The 22,304-nt window shown below is 46.6% G+C and overlaps 1 protein-coding gene across 7 annotated transcripts in view; it reads left to right on the forward strand.

Moving 5' to 3' along the window:
* LOC138246211 (myosin-10-like) overlaps window positions 1-22,304 on the forward strand; it is a 491,460-nt gene that overhangs the window by 399,815 nt on the left and 69,341 nt on the right. For all 7 annotated transcript variants that reach the window (XM_069200598.1, XM_069200595.1, XM_069200596.1 and 4 more), the window contains 2 exons: window positions 6,332-6,455; window positions 17,143-17,351. In XM_069200598.1, the coding sequence (XP_069056699.1) occupies window positions 6,332-6,455; window positions 17,143-17,351 (333 nt within the window). The remainder of the gene's footprint in view (window positions 1-6,331; window positions 6,456-17,142; window positions 17,352-22,304) is intronic.

A 22,304-nucleotide genomic window follows, 5' to 3' on the forward strand; every position in this document is an offset into this window, starting at 1 on the left:
TGCATACCGGTCTGCTGCATCCAAGCTCTCCTAATCTTGCTGTACAAGGTCATGGGCATCCAGTTGGTGGCTGAATATTCCATCATCTCCACCACTGGCAGCCCATAACATTGGACAGGTGGATCTTACAGATCATTCGGAAGGGCTAATCTATCCCTCTCTACTCCTTCTCTCCCCCTATACTTCCAACGCCATCGGCTGATGGAGGATCATCTAGCCTTGCTCCACGAGGAAGTCACAGCTCTTGGTCAAGGGAGCCATTGAGAGGGTTCTGAAATAATAGTGGTGGCTATTCCTGCTACTTTCTGTGAGCCAAAAAGAACAAAGGATCTCTGGTCTATTCTAGACATCTGAACCCTAAGTCCTTTCCTCAAAAGGAGTAAATCAAGATGCTCACATTGGCTCAGGTCTTGTCTGCCCTAGACCAAGGAGACTGGATAGTAGCGTTGGACTTGCAGTACACGTATTTCCATATTTCCTATTCTATCTGCCCACTAAGGTTACATACGCTTTACGGTAGCCCACAAACCATTTCAGTTCACCTTATTCCCTTTTGGCCTTACCAGTGCCCGTCTGGTGTTCACCAAGGTAATGGCCATGGTCGCAGCACATCTGCGGAAATTAGGAGTGTTGGTCTTCCCCTTTCCCGACAGTTGGCTGTTGAAAGCGAGCTTGCCCCAGGCTATCAGCTCCCACCTCCACATGACGTCAGACCTCCTGCATTCGCTTGGGTTCACTATAAATGTGCTAAAGTCACCTGACTCCCTTTGAGACGCATCGTTTCACCAGAGCTGTTCTGGACACAGTGCAGTTTTGGGATTATCCTCCGAGTAGCAAGTCCAGAATATTCAGGCTACAATACTGATATTTCAGCCTCTGTCCTGGATTTCGGTGGGAATAACGGAGGCTGGTGGGCCTCATGGCATCCTGCATCCTGCTTGTGACACATGTTAGTTGGTTTATGCAGTGGGACCTGAAGTTCCAGCAGGTGTAGCACCAGGGGAATCTCTTCGACATGGTCCAGATCTCAGTGGGAACTGCAAAGGACCTGGCTAACAAACCTCGAATAGGTCAGAGGCAGACCCCTCTCCCTTTCCCAACCATATCGCACAGCAGTGACAGAGTCATCACTCCTGGGATGGGGTGGCCATCTGGGAGGGCTGGAGATCAGAGGATTCTGACTTCTGGTGAAGTCCGGACTCCACATCAACTTGCTGGAGCTCCGAGTGATCTGACTGGCATTGAAAGCCTTTCTGTCCTCCATCAATGGAAGGCTAATGCAGGTGTTCATGGACAACACCCACTGCCATGTGGTACAGAAACATACAAAGTGGGGTGGGGTCTTGAACCCTTTGTCAAGAGGCCCTGCATCTCTGGACAGGGCTGGAACAGCAGGGAAGATCCCTGGTGGTTCAACACCTGACAGGTTCCCTGAATGCCAGAGCGGACAAACTCAGCCTTCGATGCCTAGTGGATCATGAATGGCATCTCCATCCGAAGGGGAGGGGAGAGCCTTGGTTAGATCTGTTCGCCTCCAAAGAGAACTTGCAATGTCAGCAGTTTTGCGCGCTGGGGTTCCTAGCGTCCCTGTACATGGCTGGTACAGCAGTGTATATCCCTGGTGGTTCAACATTTGGCAGAGCGCCAGAGCAGAAGAACTTAGCCATTGATGCCTACGGGATAAACGAATAGCGCCTCCATCTGGAAGTGGTGCAAAGTCTCTTTCAACAGTGGGGATAGCTTTGGTTAGATCTGGTTGCCTCTGAAGAGAATGCTCAATGTCAGCACTTTTGCGCACTGGAGTTTCCAAGGCAGCTATCGTTTGGAGACACTTTTAGTCTTGAGTATAGCTCGGGCCTCCTTTACAGCTTTCTGCCCATACCGCTCCTGCCCAGAGTTCTCAAGAAGGTCAGGAGCAACCAGGCCCAAATCATCCTTGTTGCTCCGAACTGGGAACAGAGTCTGGTATCCTAAGCTTCTGCACATGAGCAGCAATCCTTATATCAGACTGCCCCTTTGGGAGGATCTTCGGTCACAGCAGCATGGGAGGGTTCTCCACCCGAACCTGTCAACTCTGCGCCTTCTTGCGTGGAGATTGTGCGGCGACAGTTGACAGCTTTCAACCTTTCTCCTGAAGTCTGTAATGTCATTCTGGGAGCCAGGCGTCAACCTACCAAGACTGTATACGCGTGCCAATGGAAGAAATTTGCAACCTATTATACAAAAATGTATTGACCCTCTTTCTGCTTCTCTATCTGATGCCCTTCTTTTTATTCTCACCCTTGCTCAGCACAGTTCTGCTTTGGGTACTCTTAAGGGTTACTTTTCTGCTCCGTCTGCCTTCTTGGGGCTGCCTGACCAACCCTCCTTTTTCAAGTTACCCATTATAAACAGATTCCTCAAAGGACTTGTACATATGTTCCCCCCTTCACCTTTTGTGCCTCAGTGGGACCTTAATCTGGTTCTTACTTTCCTGATGGGCGCTCGCTTTGAGCCATTGCACAATTGTTCCCTCTGGCTGCTCATGATCCAAACAGCTTTTCTTGTGGCAATAACATTTGCCCAGAGGGGTGAGTGAGCTGCAGGCTTTGTCATCTAAGCCTCCCTACTTATCTGTCTTTCCAGACTGGTCCCTCACTAGTGCCTCATTACTCTTGAAAGTGATGATACCATTTAATGTGGGCCAATGTATCACCTTATACACTTTCTATGCTTGTCTTCATCCCTCCAGAGAGGAGGAGAGACTCCACCATCTGGACCCAAAAAGAGCATTGCCGTTCTATCTTGACTGCACAAAAGAGTTCCAGGTGGACGACCAACTTTTCGTGGGCTATGTTGGGGCTAAGAAAGGTGTGGCTGTGCAAAAACAAACCATCTCCCGATGGGTCGTTCTCTGCATCAAAATCTGCTACACATTGGTCAAGAAGCAACCCCCTGAGAGCATGCAGGCTCATTTTACCAGAGGCAAAGCTGGAAACACTGCGTTATTGTGTGAAGACCCAGTCCTGGACATGTGCCAGGCAGAAAAGTGGGCATCCCTGTACACGTTTACTAAGCCCAAGCAATAGCATCGCTGGATGGTATTGCTTGGGTATCTAGTCAAAGGCAAGGAATCTGCAGCTAGATGTTTCTATTGACTGAACAAGTTACTTACCTTCAGTAACGCATTATCTGGGAAAGACAAAATCTCGCTGCAGATTCCTTACCGACCCACCCATCCTCCCTGCGGACAGATATCTAGGGCTAAGGATACACCAGTGTCAGTGCACTTCATGGCTTCGTGCTCCTGGGGTGGAAAATTGTGGAAAAGTAACTGATGTCAGTGCACCGAGGTGGCACCTATATAGGTGTCTGTGACTTCACTTACGGCACGGACGATGCTGCTGCGGCCGTCACGTGCAGCTGATCAATGCCACCTATCGGCACGCAGGGTTACTGCTCACCCAAAAATCTTACAGGTAAGGTAAGGAATCTGCGGCAAGATATTGTCTCTACCAGATAATGCGTTACCAAAGGTAAGTAACTTGTTCGTCCAGGTGTTAGTTTACTACAGACATATTAAGCAACACACTTACTTTGTTTGGAATCAAGAGAAACCTGTTTCTCAGCATTTCAATCTGCAGGAACCATGCAGATATTGCACCAGTGATTTGTGGATTAAGGCTCAAACTCAGATCCCTGTCCTGTATAAAGCCTAAGCTTCTCACTTTCTTACCTGTACAGGAGGAGAACCTATTGAACACGGCCACCATACAAGTTCCCAATGGTTGTTTCTACCCTGAATAAACAATTCTGTCTTAGCGCCATTGAAATCTGATGGGTGTAGCCTAGTCACTGAGATTCAGGGCATGAGAATCTCAAATTTCCAATTTAAACAAGCAGTAGGCTGCAGAGTGGAGAGTTGAGATGACCAAGGTTTGGGATGGACTTTCAGTGAGGAACAGGGTCAGTTCCCAGTAATATGCCTAAAACTCGACACTAGTGCAGTTTACTAAGCCTACTACTGCCAATGTTTGTGAATTCCAAAAATTAGTACATTTGCACCCATTCAATGAGTACCTCTGTTTTTTGGTAAACCTGGAATATTTAATATTTTGATCCAGAAAATGAACAAGTTAGCACCTCTTAGTTAAACAAGAATGTTGAGAAAAACCAACATAGACAAAGCAGACCTGACTCAGGGCCCTCAGTGTCAACTACCAAACCAAGAATGCATGAGGAGTATGCACCTCAAACACCACCGCTGAACCCTTCGCCCTTGTCCTGAGGCTGCTATTTCTCCCTGGGAACTCATGATTACATTACTGTACAGCACGACGGCCTAGAGTCCCTGCCCTAGAGTCACCTTTTAAAATGTTTTTTTCTACTGCATGCACTCTTCTTTGTCTCTGCTACAAGAAGCCTTGATGGTAGAGTTGTCAAATCGATGCATGTGGGCAGGGTTCTAGGTTTCTAATCCTTGCCTTTTACAAATCATTTTATCAAGTGACTGGCTACCCATGTACCCAGCCTGAGCTGCAAATAGAGGAGGGCCCATAGGCAAATTAAAAGGGTGAGCCGAGCCTTGGATCTGGCTTAACTGCAAGAGTCGGTTTATGAGCCTGGCCATGAAAATGTTTGGCATGTACATTGTGCAACAAACGTAATGTAAAAGTATGATGCAATCGCTCCACCTTTTTTAAAAAAAAGTGTATTTCTGTAATATATGGAAGCATTTCACTTTAATACATCAGATTGTATCACTACATAGACGGACGTTCAGTAAAAGTGAAATTTTTTAGAACCATTCATGGCTTGCTCCCTCCTCCCCCCAACAACATCGTCATTAGGGAACGAAGAGGCAAGTCAGTAGTCATTTAACCCTAAATGTGACCTATATTCTTATTAGAGATGGAGCAACATTAGTCTATTAAACCAAACATATCAGGTGCTTGCACAGCACACATCACTGAACTCAAGTATTTAAAATGTGTCCATATGTCATAATAAAGAAAAATGAGACTTTGTAAAATTACCTAGGATCACACAATTTGGACAAGCAGGAATGCTGGTATTGATTCCAAGTTATGTGGTTTCACATTTTGAAATAAAGCTACCAGATGAGTATCTTTGTTTTTCTCTTCCGTTTCATCGAAAGTGACTGTTTTGTCTTTCACTTTTGGCTCACAACGAAAAACAAACCTGACACTTCAATAGCAGACTCGACTCAGGGCCGCCAGACTCAACTAGCAAGCTAAGAATTGATCTATTTGTAGCGTGTCACACCTGTCTTTAAGCTACAGCTCTGCTTACAATTCATCCATTGGAACATGGCACCAAGATAGCTGGTTCTTGATTTGTAAATAGTTTTGTTTACACTAAAAATAATCTATGTATCTAAGCGTGAAGTTTCTTACAATATTAGTCATAGGTTTCTTATATACATTGAGCAAAATTAGAATGAATGCCAATCTTTGTGGTGCCCCACAAGCCAATAGAATGCTCTTCGACATGTGAGAAAGAAGCGTAATAGGTTACCTATTGTCCAAAGCAAATTGAAACCAGTTCAGCGCTGTACTGTTAACCCCCACCTCCAACACCTGCTTAATTAAAATAAGGTGGTCAGGCATATCAAATGAAACTGTTACGTCAAGAAGAATAAGACATGTGAGACTTCCATCATCACGGCCTAATCTCTGTTCCTTCAGGGCTGAGAGTAAAGCAACCTCAATTCAAACCACCACTCAAAATCCCTTTTGACTTTCATCATGTAAGTGATTGTTTAAAAAAAAAAAAACTAGGTAGCTTCTAAGTGAGAATCTTTTCTCCCAATTTCACCTCTAAAAACAAATGGGAAATTGGTCTATAATTAGCCACTTCTGTTGGATCAAGATTACATTTTCCTTTCTAGTAGTGGCTTTGCCACTGACTTCTTCCAACATTGTGCCACTGCCCCACATGAGAAAGATGAGCACAGTAGTGAGTTTATTGCAGGTACAATGATTTGACTCATGGCCTTCAATGACTTCAAGCGAGAAACCTAATTTGGAGCGCAGGAGGATGTTTGGGACCTCAGAAGAAAGATGACTGTAGTTAGGAAGGTACTGCATGCTAACAAATCAAGGGATGCTAGGCTCTTGCCATCTTCAGCCCTGCCACACCATTTACTTGTGATAAACTAAAGCTTCAGACGCCCATATATGTCTCTCAGCTTTCCCCAGACTTGCTCCTACACTCATTTTGTGAAGAACAGAGGACTTTAAAGTAGTTAGTATTGCACTTAACCATCCCTTCATAGAAACCCATTTGCTGCTTCTAGTAGCATGACTGCCTTATCTTTCTCTGCTCCTAGGTCTGCATTCCTGGATGAGAAGCGGGCCCTGGAGGCTCGCATTTCCCAGCTCGAGGAGGAATTGGACGAGGAACAGAGCAACATGGAGTTGGTAAACGACCGCTACAGGAAATATACCATGCAGGTAATCCTAATCCCTTCCTAGTGACCTCCTGTATCGCAGCACTGCTTCACCTGCTCTTCTTTAGTTAAATACTTCATGCATGCAAGTGCTGTCACCCAATGCCTGTTGTCTTGTCGCACCAGTTGTTTGCAACCTCACACAAGCTTCTGCAATACATTACTAAAAATTGACTAATTTTCATGCATGTAGTGTCCTGTCTGCACCTCTTCTTGAGCCCTGTTTGCATATATGAAGTGAATTCAGAGCCAGCTGCCCTGCTCCTCCATGGCCCCTTAGAATGCTGTAGGCCATAAAGGAGAGAAGCAACTGTAAGCTGCATCAAGGTTTTTGCCTCATAGCCACCACACCCTTGGTGTTGGGTCTTTCAATTACCCTTTGTCCCTGGAGAGAATGGGCTTCAGAAATGGAGAACGAACACCCCCCTCTATAGGGCAAGGTGGTTGAAGTAAGTACCCCCTCCACTTTTATAAGGCATGAGCGCAAACAAATCTCCACCACTCTTGCGGAAGGAGGGGCAATCATTTCCTGCACTTGGACAAGGTGGGTGGAAAACAAAATAGCTATTTGAGCCCAAGGAGGGTGAAGGACAAAAGCGCCACCAAGCAATAAAGGGCACTAAACTCTTCCCACTCTTCTGCAATGGGAAATAAGATATGACAAGGTAAGTAGGGTGTGGCCCTCTCTGGCTTCCTTGGGTCCACTTTTGGGTTCTCAGGGGCTTCCCAGCCCACCGTCTGCCCTTCTGTAGGCAGTCTCTACCCTGGTGCCAATGGGTCTTGAGCAGTTCCACTGGTGCCAATTGACCTCATCCTCATTGTGCCTCATTCTGTCATCAAAGGACTTGTCAATTTCTTCTCCATTGCCCTCAATGAGAACCCCATGGCTGACACTGGCTGAAGACCCTCTTCCTGTTTTCTGGATATTGGATGTTCTTTTTGTCCATATTAATTATAAGGATACTTAAGACTGATCCAAGCAATGCATTTCCTCACGCCGTGAACCCTGTGCCTTGGAGTTCTAGAGTTTGGGCACAATCTTCTGGATTTTCTGCTGACCTCTTGTGTAAGAGCGAGTATGTCAAGACATTGAAGATGTCGAAGAAGTGCTATGTATGCTATTTTGTAGAGTGCCCTATCACCTGGGAGGGCATCCTAGTGCTGTACAGATGTGAGTCTAACCAAACTTTGGTACCAGTGAGACTGGTCAACAATCCAGGGCTTCAGCTTCTTGCAAAAGTCAAGAAGTGAGGAAGAGGCTCTTTTGTGTAGCAGCAGGTCGTCCCCTGCTTTGGGAGCGATGTAGGAGAAAGCTCAACCACTGAATCTGTATTCTGTATACGTGACGTGTGGAAGTAGGAGTCCAGAAGAGCAGACATGTCAGGAAAGTTTATGAAAACGGATGTGATTGTTGAGGTATGCAGAGACAGTGTTATGTAGTGCCTTGAGTGTGGGGGGTTTGATTGTGCTAGTTTGTGAGTAGGGAGCCAGTAGAGCTCCTTCAGATGTGGTTTACTGTGAGTGTGGCGTGATAGGCTGAGTGTGTTCTGGCTGCTGAGTTCTGAATGTTCTGCAGACCTCTGGTAATTGTTTTGTTGATCCATGCATTGAGGATGCTCTCATAGTCCAGCCTGCTTGTGACAAGGTCTTGTGTGATGGTTTTCTGTGTGTTGATTGGGAACCGTTTGAAAATCTTCCTGACCATCTTCTGGGTATTGAGACATGAGGCAGTGACAGTGTTGACTTGGGCAGTCAAGTCGATTTTGCTCCAGATGACGATCCCAAGGTTCTTGCCATAGTTGGTCCTAGCTCTGTTGGTCACCATGTGAATTCCCGCTGAAAAAGTGCTCTTCTCAAGGATCACAATTTTGGTATTGTCTATGCTCAGCTTCAGACAGTTGGTCTTCATCCACTGGGTGATTTCAGTCATGCAGGTATTGAGCTTGAACCGGGTACTGAGTGTCTTGCCCATGAGGGTGACAATGAGTGTTGTCAACATAAGAGAGGACATTGATGTCATGCAAGCGCATGATGCTGGTTAGAGTGATCCTATACGCGTTGAAGAGTGTCAGGCTCAGGAAATATCCTTGCAGAAGTCTGCAGACCATGTCACTGGGGCCACAGGTGTACGGTTCAAGACTGATTGACTGGGTCCTTCCAATCATGAAGAAGCCGATCCATCAGAGTGCGAATCCTTGGATTCTGATGTCATGTAGTGTAGGATGAGGATGGGGTGGGATACCATGTCAGAAGCTGCGGAGAGGCCCAGGAGGATGAGGGCCATTGTGTCTCCTCCATCCAGAGCCATGCAGATGTCCTCCATGGCAGCAGTGAGGGCAGTTTCTGTGCTGTTGTTGGGTCTGAGTCGTGTCAAGGAGTTGGTAGTCATTTAGGTGTTCGTTGAGGCATCTGTTAATGATTTTCTGAAAGACCTCAGCCGGGAATGGTAGCTGGGATTTAGGACTGTACTTGGTGAGCGTTGAAGAGTCCGCAGAGAGTTCCTTCAAAATTGGAGGACAGTTGCGTGCTTTCAAGTCGTTTGAAAAGGTGTGAGCACTGGTGAATTGCAGTCCTCTGGAGTAGGTGTGGTGGGGCCAGGGGTCCAATTGGGCACCTGAATGGATGGACTTTATGGTGGTAGTGCTTTATTGTGAATTGATGACGGGCCACGTGGTTAGCATTGGTTCTTTGGATAAGATTGGGATGCATGTGGCAAGATCTGCTGTGCTTGATTGTGGGTTGTTGTTGCTGTAAATGGCAATGATTTTGTTGATGAAGAATTGAGAGAGCTTGTTGCAGAGGTCTTGCGAGGGAGTGATTGAGTTGGAAGCGGCCACTGGTGAGATGAAATCTTTCACAATGGTAAAGATGTCTGTGCTTTTGTTGGTGCTGTCATTGATGCAGTCCGCCAGAGTGGCACATTTGGTAGGCTGGATCATTTGATATGGTTCCTCTTCAGAATCCGTGGGGGGATTATTGTGCCTTTCATAATGCCAGTGCCCTTGCTGGCCTTTAAAAAGGCACTTCAGGGAGACTGACTTTAACACCAGCTGTTAGTGGTCTGGTCAAATGGCGTTATTGCCTGGCTCCTGGTTATCCTGTTTTCCTATATTCTACTCATATGTCTGACAGCATTGTGTAAAGAACATTACTGGATTGCAGTATTGACAGCTTTTCCTCTTCATCCACTCTATTAGATGTGGAATGGAAACTTATTGATGGGAGAACGTTTTGTTAATGTGGAGTATGACACTTTGTTCTTGCAATGTAATATTATCTGTTGGCCTGCTATTCCTATACTTTTTGAGAGATGGTGGTGCTGTTTCTTCTTGATCATTCGAGCAGCTGTTTTGCTGAGGTTGTTAGTGACCGCTCCTTAGGTCTGGCCTTGATGCTGCAGAATCATTAGCCAAATCCATGGGTTCCTCTGTTGTCTCTATGCTGCAGTGTTTGATTAATGTCCTCTGGTCTCCCAAGCAATGTCCAGGCTAACCTTTTGAACCTGGAAATACAGAGGAACATGTTCCTTCTCCTTCTTAGTCACCAAATCCTCCTTTGAGTTGGCCCTGGAGGCTGCATGGGCATTCTGAAAGTTGTTTGAAGGCTAAGCTATATAGGGCACACAATTCTGTCAAACTTGTTTTTAATCTGAGTTTTCCTAGTGCTGAAAGAACATATCATATTTTGGACAGTCTATAAAACCGTTCTCCTGAGTTTGTGCCACCTGTTGCATCAGTGTAGTGCATTTTTCAATTGCGTACATTCAGGATGGGAAGGATGTTCTTCTAGGGCTCATGGCAATGCTTTTGCCAGCTTGCGTCTTACATTTCTGTTGGGGTTATTACCATAGGTCAAGCCAGCATTTTGCTTGGATGGGGTATGAACATTTCAACTTGTTCCTTTGTTCTTGTTGGTCATCCCGGGTGTGAAATTCTGTTATTTGAATCATATTGATGTATTATTGATTCCGATGGTATTAAGCAAACTCTTTTTGGCGATTCTTCTAACCTCGTTGGTTTGTAATTCAACACTTGAGCCTATTGGAAACTGGAAGGCTCCCGCTACGGGGTCCTATGCTGCCCTTCTATCCCATCTCTGATACTGTTTCTATTTTATGGCATTTTATTTCTAATTACCGTGAGCGAGAGCAGCACTTCTGTGCCTTTCTGGCCAGTGGTGCACTGCTTTCTGCACAAGGCTACTTCCTAGCACCTGGTTTCTGGGACCACCTACAGGTCTTCTTGAAGTTTCTCTGCAAGGAGCATGTGTAGATTTAGTTAAATATTGTCACTTTTATGTGGCTTCTTCCGAGGTAGTCTTAGTTTGATTTTTGGTGCCTACTGTTATTGGTCTATGCCCTATTTCATAAGGGCAGGGACTTAAAGATGGCCTTCTTCAGCAGCATGACATTATTCTCACTGTGTGGAGGGAAGGTTCTTTAGTTCTTTGGGGTTCTGTCCATGCACTTCATTAAGCGGATGCTTCTTTCAGCCATGTTAGCCAGTATTTCATTATTTCATTTATCTTCTTGTTTGTTATGTATTGCACTTCCCTCCAATCGGGGATGTGAGTTAAGTCTTGGGCTGTGCTTGCCTGTTCTGGCTTGTACGGTGCACAGATTAACAGTTTTGGGCTAGATGCCCTTGTGTTCTGTTTTTGCTCCTGTGAGTGGTAATCCGATGCTGGGTAGTCAACTACTTCACAGGTTCTCAAACCTTGTGTTGACTTAACGCCTGTTGATGTTCTTATTTCTGACTTTTTCTCCTCTTTCTGTGTGGTTTGCTATCATTTTGGCTGTAGTTCATCTTCTGTATACTGCTTATTCAAGCTGATGTACAACATGTTTTTTTGGTACGTCATGGAGAGATAAATGCTTTGGACCTGGTTCACAGTCGAGTGAGTTGTGGGTCTCATGGATTTTATTGTTGCATAGACGTCTTCCTTGTTCCTCCAGTTTCTGCTGCTTCATGGTTATTTTGCCTATTGTTTTCCCTGTCGGTGTATGGATTTCTTCTAATACTCTTAATGTTTTCTTCTGTGGCTAACACTGCTGAATTTTATCCTTCTTCCATATTCTGTTTCTGAGGAATTCTTCTAACTGTAGATACCTCACATTTAGACTATTCTCTGGGCGCCAGACTTTATATGGAGAGTTTCAGTAGTGCCCCCCCACACTAGAAGGTGGTGTTGTGCAGTACCACGCTGGATCCGTACCACCCAAGAAGTGATGGTGTAGAGCTGCATATAAATGCAACCCCTGATCGTTGATGTCAGTTCCTTTCTTTCTGCACCTTCCGACGTTGAGCCAAAGCTGCTCCCATCTTTGTTGTTCTTTGTCATTTCTAAATTGTTTTGAAACAGTGTGCTACGGAGTATGTTGCCTCCAAAAACAATAGGCTTTTGTCATGCTGAGACTACAACAATCAGATGTCTGTCACAGCACGCCCACCATGTTTGCCTTAACTCTGTTCATAACTCAAAGACATGGGACCAACGTGCCCTAACGCACACCAGCAATCCAAGATTGGGAGGTGAATCTTTACACCGCAGGGCAGTAGTCATGGACATCTCACAGGGTCCTGTCTCTGATCCAAGTTGTGGGAAGGGCTCAACCTGGTTCCTCTGCATTGGGTCCAAAGAGAAAGGCATGAGGGCGTCAAGATTTACGTTGCTGTCTGTAGCGGTCACCAGCAATAGAACCAATGCATCATCTGTTCCTGACTTTCCCCAGGTCATTCTCGTCCCTGCAGTAAATCAGGGCCTTTAAATAGACCATGCTGCAAATCTTTAGTGTGCTTTAGGCTCCTTCTGTCATGCCTTTGGACCCTATGGGGCTGAAGGGACCTCCAGTCGGGGTACTGCCGGCAGGTCCTCCGTGAACACAGTCTGCCCTCTGAACCCCTTATCAGGAGCACATCATTGCCAGCACAAACTTCCACATTGGCGCCCCATGTTTCACTGGATTCTGCCTTACCAGTGACATTGCCTGCATCACAGGTGTGACTGGTTATCAACTCCATTGTCCATTTGAGACTCTGAACCAACGTCAGCCCAAGCTCACCCAATGTTGTGCTGTGAAATGGCTATGGGGCAATCAGTTGTTGTGCAACCTGATTCTAAGCCTAAGTCTCTACCATGATACAATGACCAGTTTAGGCTCCTTTTGGCTTTAACACTGATCCCGTACCATAAACAGAGCAGCCCAGAATACTGAAGATGGGGAGAGGAGGATGGCTTACCCCCGTATTTTACTAATTATGCCCTATACTTTGTTTTGCAAAATGTCAGTGGACTTGACTCCTCCCCTGGAACAGAGCTTGATTAGCCACATGGGTCACCAATGGCGGGCAGTGCCTCATTTGCATGGGTGGTTTATTGGTCAGGTGATTTAGTAGAATTACAGTTGTTCTCCATTGAGACCAAGACAAATGTTCTCACGGAGATTCTCTCACCTGGGTCAGGCATATTGTAGCTATGCTTTCATTCGATGATGCCCCCCAAGGGTGCCTTGATGGCTACATGAAGATGAGGATGGCATAGAGGCGTCTTGGACTCTTGACCTTGTGCATCCACCTTGCTTTCTATGCCAGATGGCACATGCAGGCTCTGCAATGAAACCTAAAATCCCAGTGGAAAACCTCTCTGACTCCATCCAGAACTAAAGGGAACCTGACCAAGACCTGCATAGTGGCTGACTGATCCCATTTTGTCCTGTGGCTGATAATTTTCCCTTCCCCAACCAGAGCTCACTTTTGTGACTGATTTCTTCCTTCTGGGTTGAAGGGTCATCTAGAGGAGGTGGAGATCAGAGGCCTGTGGTCTCTAGTGCAGAGCTGGCTCAACATCAACCTATTGGAGCATTGGGCCATTTTGTGGTCCTAAAGGCTTTCCTGCCATCCCCCAAGGGGAAGCTTGTGCAGGTTCTCACATATGGCAGTGCAGCAAGCAGAACAGAATAAGATTCCCGCATCCTCTGCCAAGAGACTTAGGCCCTCATTACGACTCTGGCGGGCGGCGGAGGCCGCCCGCCAGAATTCCGCCCTCCGTAATACCGCTCCGCGGTCAGAAGACCGCGGAGGGTATTATGAGTTTTTCCCTGGGCTGGCGGGCGGTCTCCAAAAGACTGCCCGCCAGCCCAGGGAAAAACTCCCTTCCCACGAGGATGCCGGCTCGTAATAGAGCCGGCGGAGTGGGAAGGTGCGACGGGTGCATTTGCACCCGTCGCGTATTTCACTGTCTGCCAAGCAGACAGTGAAATACTTGTAGGGGCCCTCTTACGGTGGCCCCTGCAGTGCCCCGCGACTCCCCCTCCCGCCATCCGGTTCCCGGCGGGAGAACCGCCAGGAACTGGATGGCGGGAGGGGGAGTCGGAATCCCCAAGCCGGCGCAGCAAGCTGCGCCGGCTTGGAGGATTCCTGGGGGCAGCGGGAAACCGGCAGGAGACCGCCGGTTTCCCTTTACTGACCGCGGCTAAGCCGCCGCGGTCAGAATGCCCCGCGGGGCACCGCCGGCCTGTCGGCGGAGCTCCCGCGTGCCGCGGCCCTGGCGGTTCTATACCGCCAGGGTCGTAATGAGGGCCTTTGTCTCTGGAGACAGCTGGAGCAGTAGTACGTGTTTTTGGCAGCCACCTACCTGTCGGGGTTGTTGAATGCCAGAGTAGGCAACTTTAGCAGACATCCCCTGGTACCTCATAACATGTTGCCTGGATCCTGATGTGGTGCAGGGTGTGTTCGATCTCTGAGGAGGGCTTTGGCTAGACTTGTTTGCCACAGAGAGAACATGCAGTATGAATGGTTTTGCATGTTCGAATTTCTGCAAGAGCACTCATTATGAAGACAAATTCTGGTTGGAATGAAGCCTCTTGTGCTCCTTCTCAACATTACCTCTCCTGCTCTGAGTTCTGACGAAGATCAGGAACTGCTGAGCCCAAGTCATTTAGTTGCTCCATGAGTATCTTACGTCCCATCAAGCTACTACTTCAGGATGACTGCCTGTCTCCACACTAGGGCAGGGTTTGCCATCTGAACCTCCACAGCTTACATCTCCATGCGTTGAGATTAAGCAACTGCAATTGACTGTATTTGAGTTGTCATCTGTAGTGGTGGATGTCATCCTGTCTGCCTAATGCTCCTCTCCGAAATCTATCTTTTGTGGGTGCTAAGACAAGTTTATTGTCTGGTGTGGTGCCCGAAATACAGATCCCTTGTTGGCTAAGCTTTAGACGTTCTGTTTGTTCATTCTGTGGCGCAGCATGGCCTTGCAGGGAGCACTGTTAAAGGTTATTTTACTGCCTTGTTGGCCTTTCTGCATTTGCGTGACCAGCCATCTGTGTTTTTTAATCACCAGTTATGTTGCTGTTTATTAAAGTTTTGGCACTCGCGTTCCCTCTGAAATGGTTTATAATGCCTCATTGGGACCTTAACTTTGTCTTGACATTTCTTATGTCTATGCCTTTGCATAGTTGCTTGCTTGTTCCTCATTGCAATTTAGTCCTCTTATGTGAGTGAACTGGTAGCACTTTCAGTCCAACTACTCTCTACCACCACCTCGGGCGGCCTTCCTACTGAAAGTTTTGACTTCTTCCATGTCGGGCAATTGATCACTTTACCATTGTTCTTTGCTCCCCCTTAACCATCAAAAGAGGAGTAGAGGCTCGATTGGTAGGACACCAACTTTGAGGATTTCATCGATCATACCAAGGTCCATTGAGTGTACAATCCGCTCTTTGTGAGGTTTTCTGGAGTGAAGAGGGAAAGTTATCCAGAAGAGAACCCTCTTGAGCTGGATAGTCTTCTGCGTCAAGATATGCTTTACACTAGCCAAGAAACAACCACCTGAGGGCGCATTTCACCAGAGCCAAGGCTCAACCGTGTTGTGGGCAGGGTGCCTGCCCTTGACATTGGCCAGGCTGCGATGTGGCATTGGTGTATGCTTTCACAAGATATTTCTTCATTGGCAGGCTTGAAAAGAAGGACACTTCACCCATTCAGTTCTACAGGACGCTTTGGTTTGAGTGCCCTCCATAGATCATCCAATTTTGGGAGTTACTACTTGGCTATCTATGGAAAAGTTGAGGAATCTGCAATTAGAGTATCCATCAAAAACAAGTTACTTACCTTTGGTAAAGCTCTTTCTCATGGATACTCTCACTGGAGATTCCTCACTACCTTCACACCTCCCTATTTTGGGAAGTGGCTCTATAACATCTAAAAAAGGTCCCAAGTTCGCAGTCGGCACGCTCACTGCAACAATTGCTCTACTCTCAGTATCTGAGGAAAGCGAAAAATACAAGAAACTGACACCAACGTGCAGGGGTCGCACTTACAAGTAGCTCCGCTCCATTATTTTCGGGGTGGTACGGAACCGGTGCACAACACTACCTATCTGTGTGTAGGAACAGTGCTGAAAAATTGTCCAGATCCAGTCATGCCCTTGGTGAATATTGTAAAGGTGAAGAATCTGCTGTAGATAGTGTATCTCTCAGAAAGTGCATTTGTGAACGAGATGCCCTTCTCTTTTATGTTTAGGTGCCTTATTCTGTCTCTGCTTCCTCCTTGTTAAGGAGGATTGCAGATTGCCACATGATTAATTTTCCTTCCTGTGGGGTTGCTTCATCTAGCTCAGTATTTTTGGTACTTGCTGCCCATATCTGCTGGTGTTATCAGTTCTACTGTAAGAACGTTATGCATGGAAGTCTTATTTTTTCCTCTATGCATTGCGTTTGTTACACTCGCTAGTTAGTCTCCAGCCTACGATATGGGCAAGTCAGCTACTCTCTTCAGGCTTCCACTTTGGCGATGCTGATATTTCTGCTACTACTTGGTACACTATCAACATTTCTCAGAGGCCTTGTTTTTTATGATTTTTTGGGGGATGTACCTCCAATATTTTTATGCTTAGGACTGATGGTCTAGCCTGTCTTCTCTTTTTTCAAGACGTTGACCAGTTCTATACCTCAGACCCTTGTCAACAGAGTACTGGTTTGGTGTTGATCCTAAAGGTGATGAATCCGCAGGTAGAAGTATCCATCTGAAGAAAATGATATTTGCCTTCTGTAACCATCTTTCTTGTGGACCTTCTGTCTACCTGCATATTCATTACTGACCTACACGTGTAACCATACTGAGGAGTGGGTTTTACTGTTGACTTTAGGGTACCAAGTGAGTTTTCTGCACAGCATTCCTCCCAAATTAGTCAGGCTTGTCTTCGTCTCTGAAGGTATGGAGAAACAAGGATGTCAGAGCATCTGGTAGAACCGCTTAAGACTCTGTAGTGTCACATCTGTGGGTGGTGCCAGAATTGACTCGAAGGCACGGTCCCACCTGTGTGTGTGGAAGCCGTGATGCAATGTTTTCAGATCCGGTCTGGTGCCTGGAGAAGATTTAAGAGGGAAATCATTTGCAGGTTGATGGACTATCCACCCTAAAGATAATTACCAAACCTATATAACTTTTTGTGCATAACAACCATTTCTTCAATAAGTGATGAGCCCTGTGATGTCCTTTAGCACCGAGCACAACATTGGGTTCCTGTGTGAATGCCCCTGGTGTGTTTCTTACCATCTCTAATTCTCACTTGTGTGTGTTTGAGTTGAGCTTCCCATAACCATCAGTGTTTGTTCATTGTCTGTCTTTTGAGTCCCTTCACAAGAATGCAGACTCATGTTTCAAGGTTCTGCTTTCATCTGTTAGGTAGAGACGATGACCACAGAGTTGGCAGCTGAACGTAGCTTCTCTCAGAAGGCAGAGAATGCCCGGCAGCAGTTGGAGCGTCAGAACAAGGAGCTGAAACTCAAATTCAGTGAGCTGGACTCATCCATTCGAGCCAAGTACAAAATGGCAATTGCATCACTAGAGAGCAAGATTTCTCAGATGGAGGAGCAGTTGGAGCAGGAGTCCAAGTGAGTATCTTTCTAAATATGAGTGCATGCATGAGAAGATTTCTATAGTGCCACAGTGGGATTAGGATTTATTTGCAGTTGTTGGTCATTATCACAGGCTAGCCATCCATGTTCTTTATGCCCTCAGAAAGAGGTGAAAGATGAGGTGGCCAGAGAGAGCTAGAGCCTTAAGAAAACAGGGAGTTTCACTTTTTTGAATGAACTTTTAAAAGCATGTTTTGCCTTGATAGCTGATCAAAAGATGCATCTTTTACCAATTTTCCAAAGTGTACAAGTGCAATCGAGCTAATATTCACTGCTTTCTTTGTGGATTGATTTATTATACAATACAATAGCCTTTGTAATGGAGGGGAGTACATGAAGGTAGTTGCCTAAACTATTTTAAATATTAATCTCAGTGTGCAGATGCACCCCTTTTGGGCAATTATTAGCGTTATAAATACAGTATGTTTGTATGTCTGGTGCTTAGGTCAATGAAAGCTGACAGAATTCTCTGTGCACTTAACAGCCAAAGGACCCCAAGTTAGTCGTGTTCCTTATACTTTTGGAGGACTGCGGACTACTCCTTGACCCTGGATTCCCATGCCATTTGGGGACCACATGTACCGACATGGAGAGTGCAGACCAGAAGGCGGTGATGGAGTGAACAAACACAACCCGAATATGACCGCTCCAACAGAGGAACTTTGATTCTGGTTCTCTCCACACCAGACCCACCCTTTGCAGATAAAGTGTGCTCTTTTCTAGCCACAATGGGGCGGGAACGGGGGTGGTAATTCCTTTTTATCGAAGCTATCTGGACAATTATATTTTTGAGTCGCCTATTCAATGGCCGTTTAATAGGTGACTCAAAACATAATTGTTGCAATATCACCTCCTCCTGTTTTTAATAATACCTGTTTTCCCCACTAATAAAGGTTAAATGCCAGGGCAACACAAGATATTTTTAGCTTAGTAGTCTGGATCCCTGTTTTTATTCAGTAATTACTTATTAGAAAACTCCCTCCTGCGCTCAGTTATAAGGTGGTTGAGTCTGCCCTGGTGGCATTGACCTAGTAGGGTGGGTAGAGGAAGCCGAGGATGAAGCCAAGGATGAAGCATGACACTATTAAGTGTGTGAGGCTTCGTCTTCCATAAAATCACCCCCTCTCCACCCCTCTGTGGCTAGAAAAGTGCACATTTTATCCGCAAAAGGTGGATCTGGTGTTGAGAGAACCAGAATCAGGGTTCCTCTGTTGGAGCGGTCATATTGGGTTGTGTTTATTCTTATAAAGAAGGGGTGATGTGACTGCCCTTTTTTCTCCCCTTTCTCTCCACTTTCGCGTGATTGAAGGTGATGGAATGAACCACTTTCTCAATATTGCCCCGGTGCAAAATGAATTATCCTTGGCAAGAACACCACATTGTCTGCAATCTGTACCTCTTCCACAAGGAAGCCTTTTGCGAGTCCTGCCGTGCCTTTAGTTCGAGGAAGACCTTGGCACTTGGGGCTCATTAAAATGCACCAACAGATATCCTCCAAAACTCTGGACATTTTCAAAGAAGACGATCGATTCGGTGATGAAGAATGAAATGATGCAGGTGCACCCGGAATTCTAGAAGCCTAGCCAAGAGACAGTGGGCCAGATGTAGGAAAAAATCAAATTGCGACTTGCAATTTGCGAGTCTGTGCGACTCGCAAATTGCAAGTCGCAATTTGACATGCAGAAAGGTGTCTCAGACACCTTCTGCAACTCGCAATGGGGTCGCAAAGACCCACCTCATAAATATTTATGAGGTGGGTCGCAGTTTGCGACCCCATTGCGAGTATAGGCACTCGCTAACATGGAGGCCTGCTGACGTCAGCAGGCCTCCATGTTAGCGACCTGCCTTTTAAATAAAGTTTTTTTTTTTTTTTTTGAAGTGCAGCCCGTTTTCCTCACAGGAAAACGAGCTGCATTTCAAAAACATCCGAAACCTTTTGTTTCGTTTTTTTCAGGGCAGGGAGTGGTCCCTTGGACCACTCCCTGCCCTGAAAAAATAATTTGGGGTCCATTCACAAAGGGGAAGGGGTCCCATGGGGACCCCTTCCCGTTTGCGAGTGGGTTACCATCCACTTCAAGTGGATGGTAACTGCGACTCCATTTGCGACCGCGTACGCGGTCGCAAATGGAGTTGCATACCACTCCGACTCGCAAATAGGAAGGGAACACCCCTTCCTATTTGCGAGTCGCAAATGCATATTGCGAGTCGGTAACGACTCGCAATATGCATTTGTGCATTGCAAACCCACGTTTGCGACTCGCAAACGGCGATTTTCGCCGTTTGCGACTCGCAAAAGGGTTGCTACATCTGGCCCAGTGTCTTTTCGCGAGTCAGAGTGCAAGAAAGAGGAGGAAGTTGAACCAAATCCAAAGGCCACTGCTCCAGAAATCAAGAATATGCCCAGGGTCATAAGTACTACACCAGTTTCTAAAAGCCATGCAACCAAACCAAGGTTACATAAAGTGTCCGACACTGAGGTACAGCATAGCAGCATGTCCTGAGCACAGAAAAAAAGACTGCTTCTGCTGGCTTTGGGCTCTGATCCGCACCAAAAGAAAGCTTCAGTGTAGACTAAGCTTCCACCAAAATAAACCGATCCTTGTTGGCCATCGAGCCCTAGTCAGTCCAGTGGTTTTGAGCACCCACGTCACAACCAAAGTGAATGCCGAGAGCACCACCGAAGCCAGCACTGAAGATCCAGTCAATGCAGATCCAAAGAGATGGAGTCCCCAATACTACAGAGACTCCAGGAGGAACTTGATGAGTTGCGAAGTGTCTTTTTATCAACCCCATCAATGGGAAGATCTCTGTGAAACAGCCTCTGCCGAATCCATCAGAGACACTTGCTCACAAGTGGGAGAAGAAGAACCCTTCTCAGAGGCTCGTTGGCACCAGCACTGAAGAAACACGGGCACAATCCATTTTCCATATGTTCCGCCTTTGCCACCCCCACCTCTGCCAACACATCTGCTGGCGTGCTAATGCACTGCACTTCCTCTGCCTCCACCAGAGTCACCTGATGAATTCCTACATACCTTTTCAGACCCTACCTGTCCATATGACCCCATCAAACCATCTGACCAGCCCTTAGACAAAGGGACAGCTGATGGCCCCTAGTAAGACTGCAGTGTGCACCCCCTCCTCCCTTTTCTGGTTGATCCTGACTTAGATCACTAACCCATTAGCACATTCCCCACTGGATGAGACCAAAGCCTTCCATGAGGCCGCCCAGAAGGCCACTAGACATCTTAAATTGAAAATGAACATCGTTCAAGAGGAAGAGAACTTCCTAGTGTATACTCTTTCCTATTCCAAGCGCACAGCCCAGTTTCTACCATGCTTAAATCAGCCCTAGAATTTTTTAAGGAGTCAGTAAAGGCTAGGTTGGCCAGGTGGTCAGATGCATTAATAGCAATGTCTTTATCAGACAACATGTCTGGCTTTGCATCCCCGGCTTCAAGCCTGAGGTCCAGCAGCATCTCATCAACCTCCCCTTGATGGGAAGCATCTCTTTGGCCCCAAGTTGATGAGATGCTAGAAAAAATAAAATAGTACACCAAGATTGCAAAGTCAATGGGTGCGATGCCCACTTCAACTGCAAGCAGCACCTTCAGTAAATAACAGCCCAGGGTAGGAGCCAAGGCTACATCGCCAGACGAGCAGCTGCCTTACCAAAGATAGCAGCATACCTTCCACTAACAGGTCAGCAGGGGTTACACCTGGGATGCATATAGGGGAAACCTCAGAGGGAAGGTCAGAAGAGACTCTGGTAAAGGAGCTTCCACCTCTAAAAAGTGGCTTGCCTCCCCTCAAACTCACTCCCATGATCATATGCCACCTGTTGGGGGTATAATACAGGACTCCCTCTTCCTCACTGGGAGGAAGTCACAGACCAGTGGGTTTTAGCTGTGGTTCACCACAGCTACTGCCTAGAACGTCTCACACTCTTCTCAACAGGCCACCCCTCAAGGAAGAAGTACAAGCCCTTCTCCAGAAAGGAGCAGTAGAAAGAGTGCCTCCCCCCTGTCAGGGAAAGGCTTCTACTTTCTTTACTTTCTCATTCCCAAACAGGAGGCTATACTATTACTTGGACAAGGTAATTACATGACTGCGCTCTACTTCAAGGATGACTACTTCCACATACCTACCCACCCTGCCCATCGCTATTTTCTTTGAGTTGTGTAAGTGGACACCACTACTAAATCAAAACACTCTTTTTGGGGTGACCACAGATGCAAGCATGTTCACAAAGTACCTACCAGTTCTGCCCACCCATCTGCAAAGTGGTGGGGCGCACACACGTCCCCCCTATCTTTTATATTGATCAAGAGCAGCTGCAGGCAGCAAGGCCAAATACCCACTCAAGCAGCTAACTCTCTGCTACATAGCTTGGGATTCACCTTAAATTCCTCAATGTGCCCCAACCTCAACAGATTCTAACCTTTTTTGAGAACTTTGTAGAACTCAGTTATAAGGAAAGCTGTTGGCATTCAGGCAGCTGCTGTCTCTTTTTCAGCCTTGAATCTTTAGGTCAAGGGTGTAGCTGTGATGTGGCTCCTAGGGATGATGATGGCCTGGTGGAAGGTTATCATACCCCTTGTCAGGCTCAACATATGCCACCACAAGAGTGCCTAGCGAAGCAGTGGTCACAAGCGGAGGGACACTGCAAAGATCTTGTGTTGGTGAAGGCCAGCACATACCACTCAGCACTGGTGGAACAGCAACAACTTGTTGGAGGACAGGCCTTTCTCAGACCAGATTTTGCAGGTGACCATTACCACTCATGCTAAGGTCACAGGCTGGGGTAGGCAGCTCAATGCCATGACAGTTCAGGGAATGGGGGGCTCTCAACACAAGCACTGTTGCATCAGTTACCTAGAACTACTGGCCATACGATTAACCCTCAAAGCTGCCTTCAATGTAATTTGT

This window comes from Pleurodeles waltl, chromosome 7 (assembly GCF_031143425.1).
Source record: "Pleurodeles waltl isolate 20211129_DDA chromosome 7, aPleWal1.hap1.20221129, whole genome shotgun sequence".
Taxonomy (NCBI): Eukaryota; Metazoa; Chordata; class Amphibia; order Caudata; family Salamandridae; genus Pleurodeles; species Pleurodeles waltl.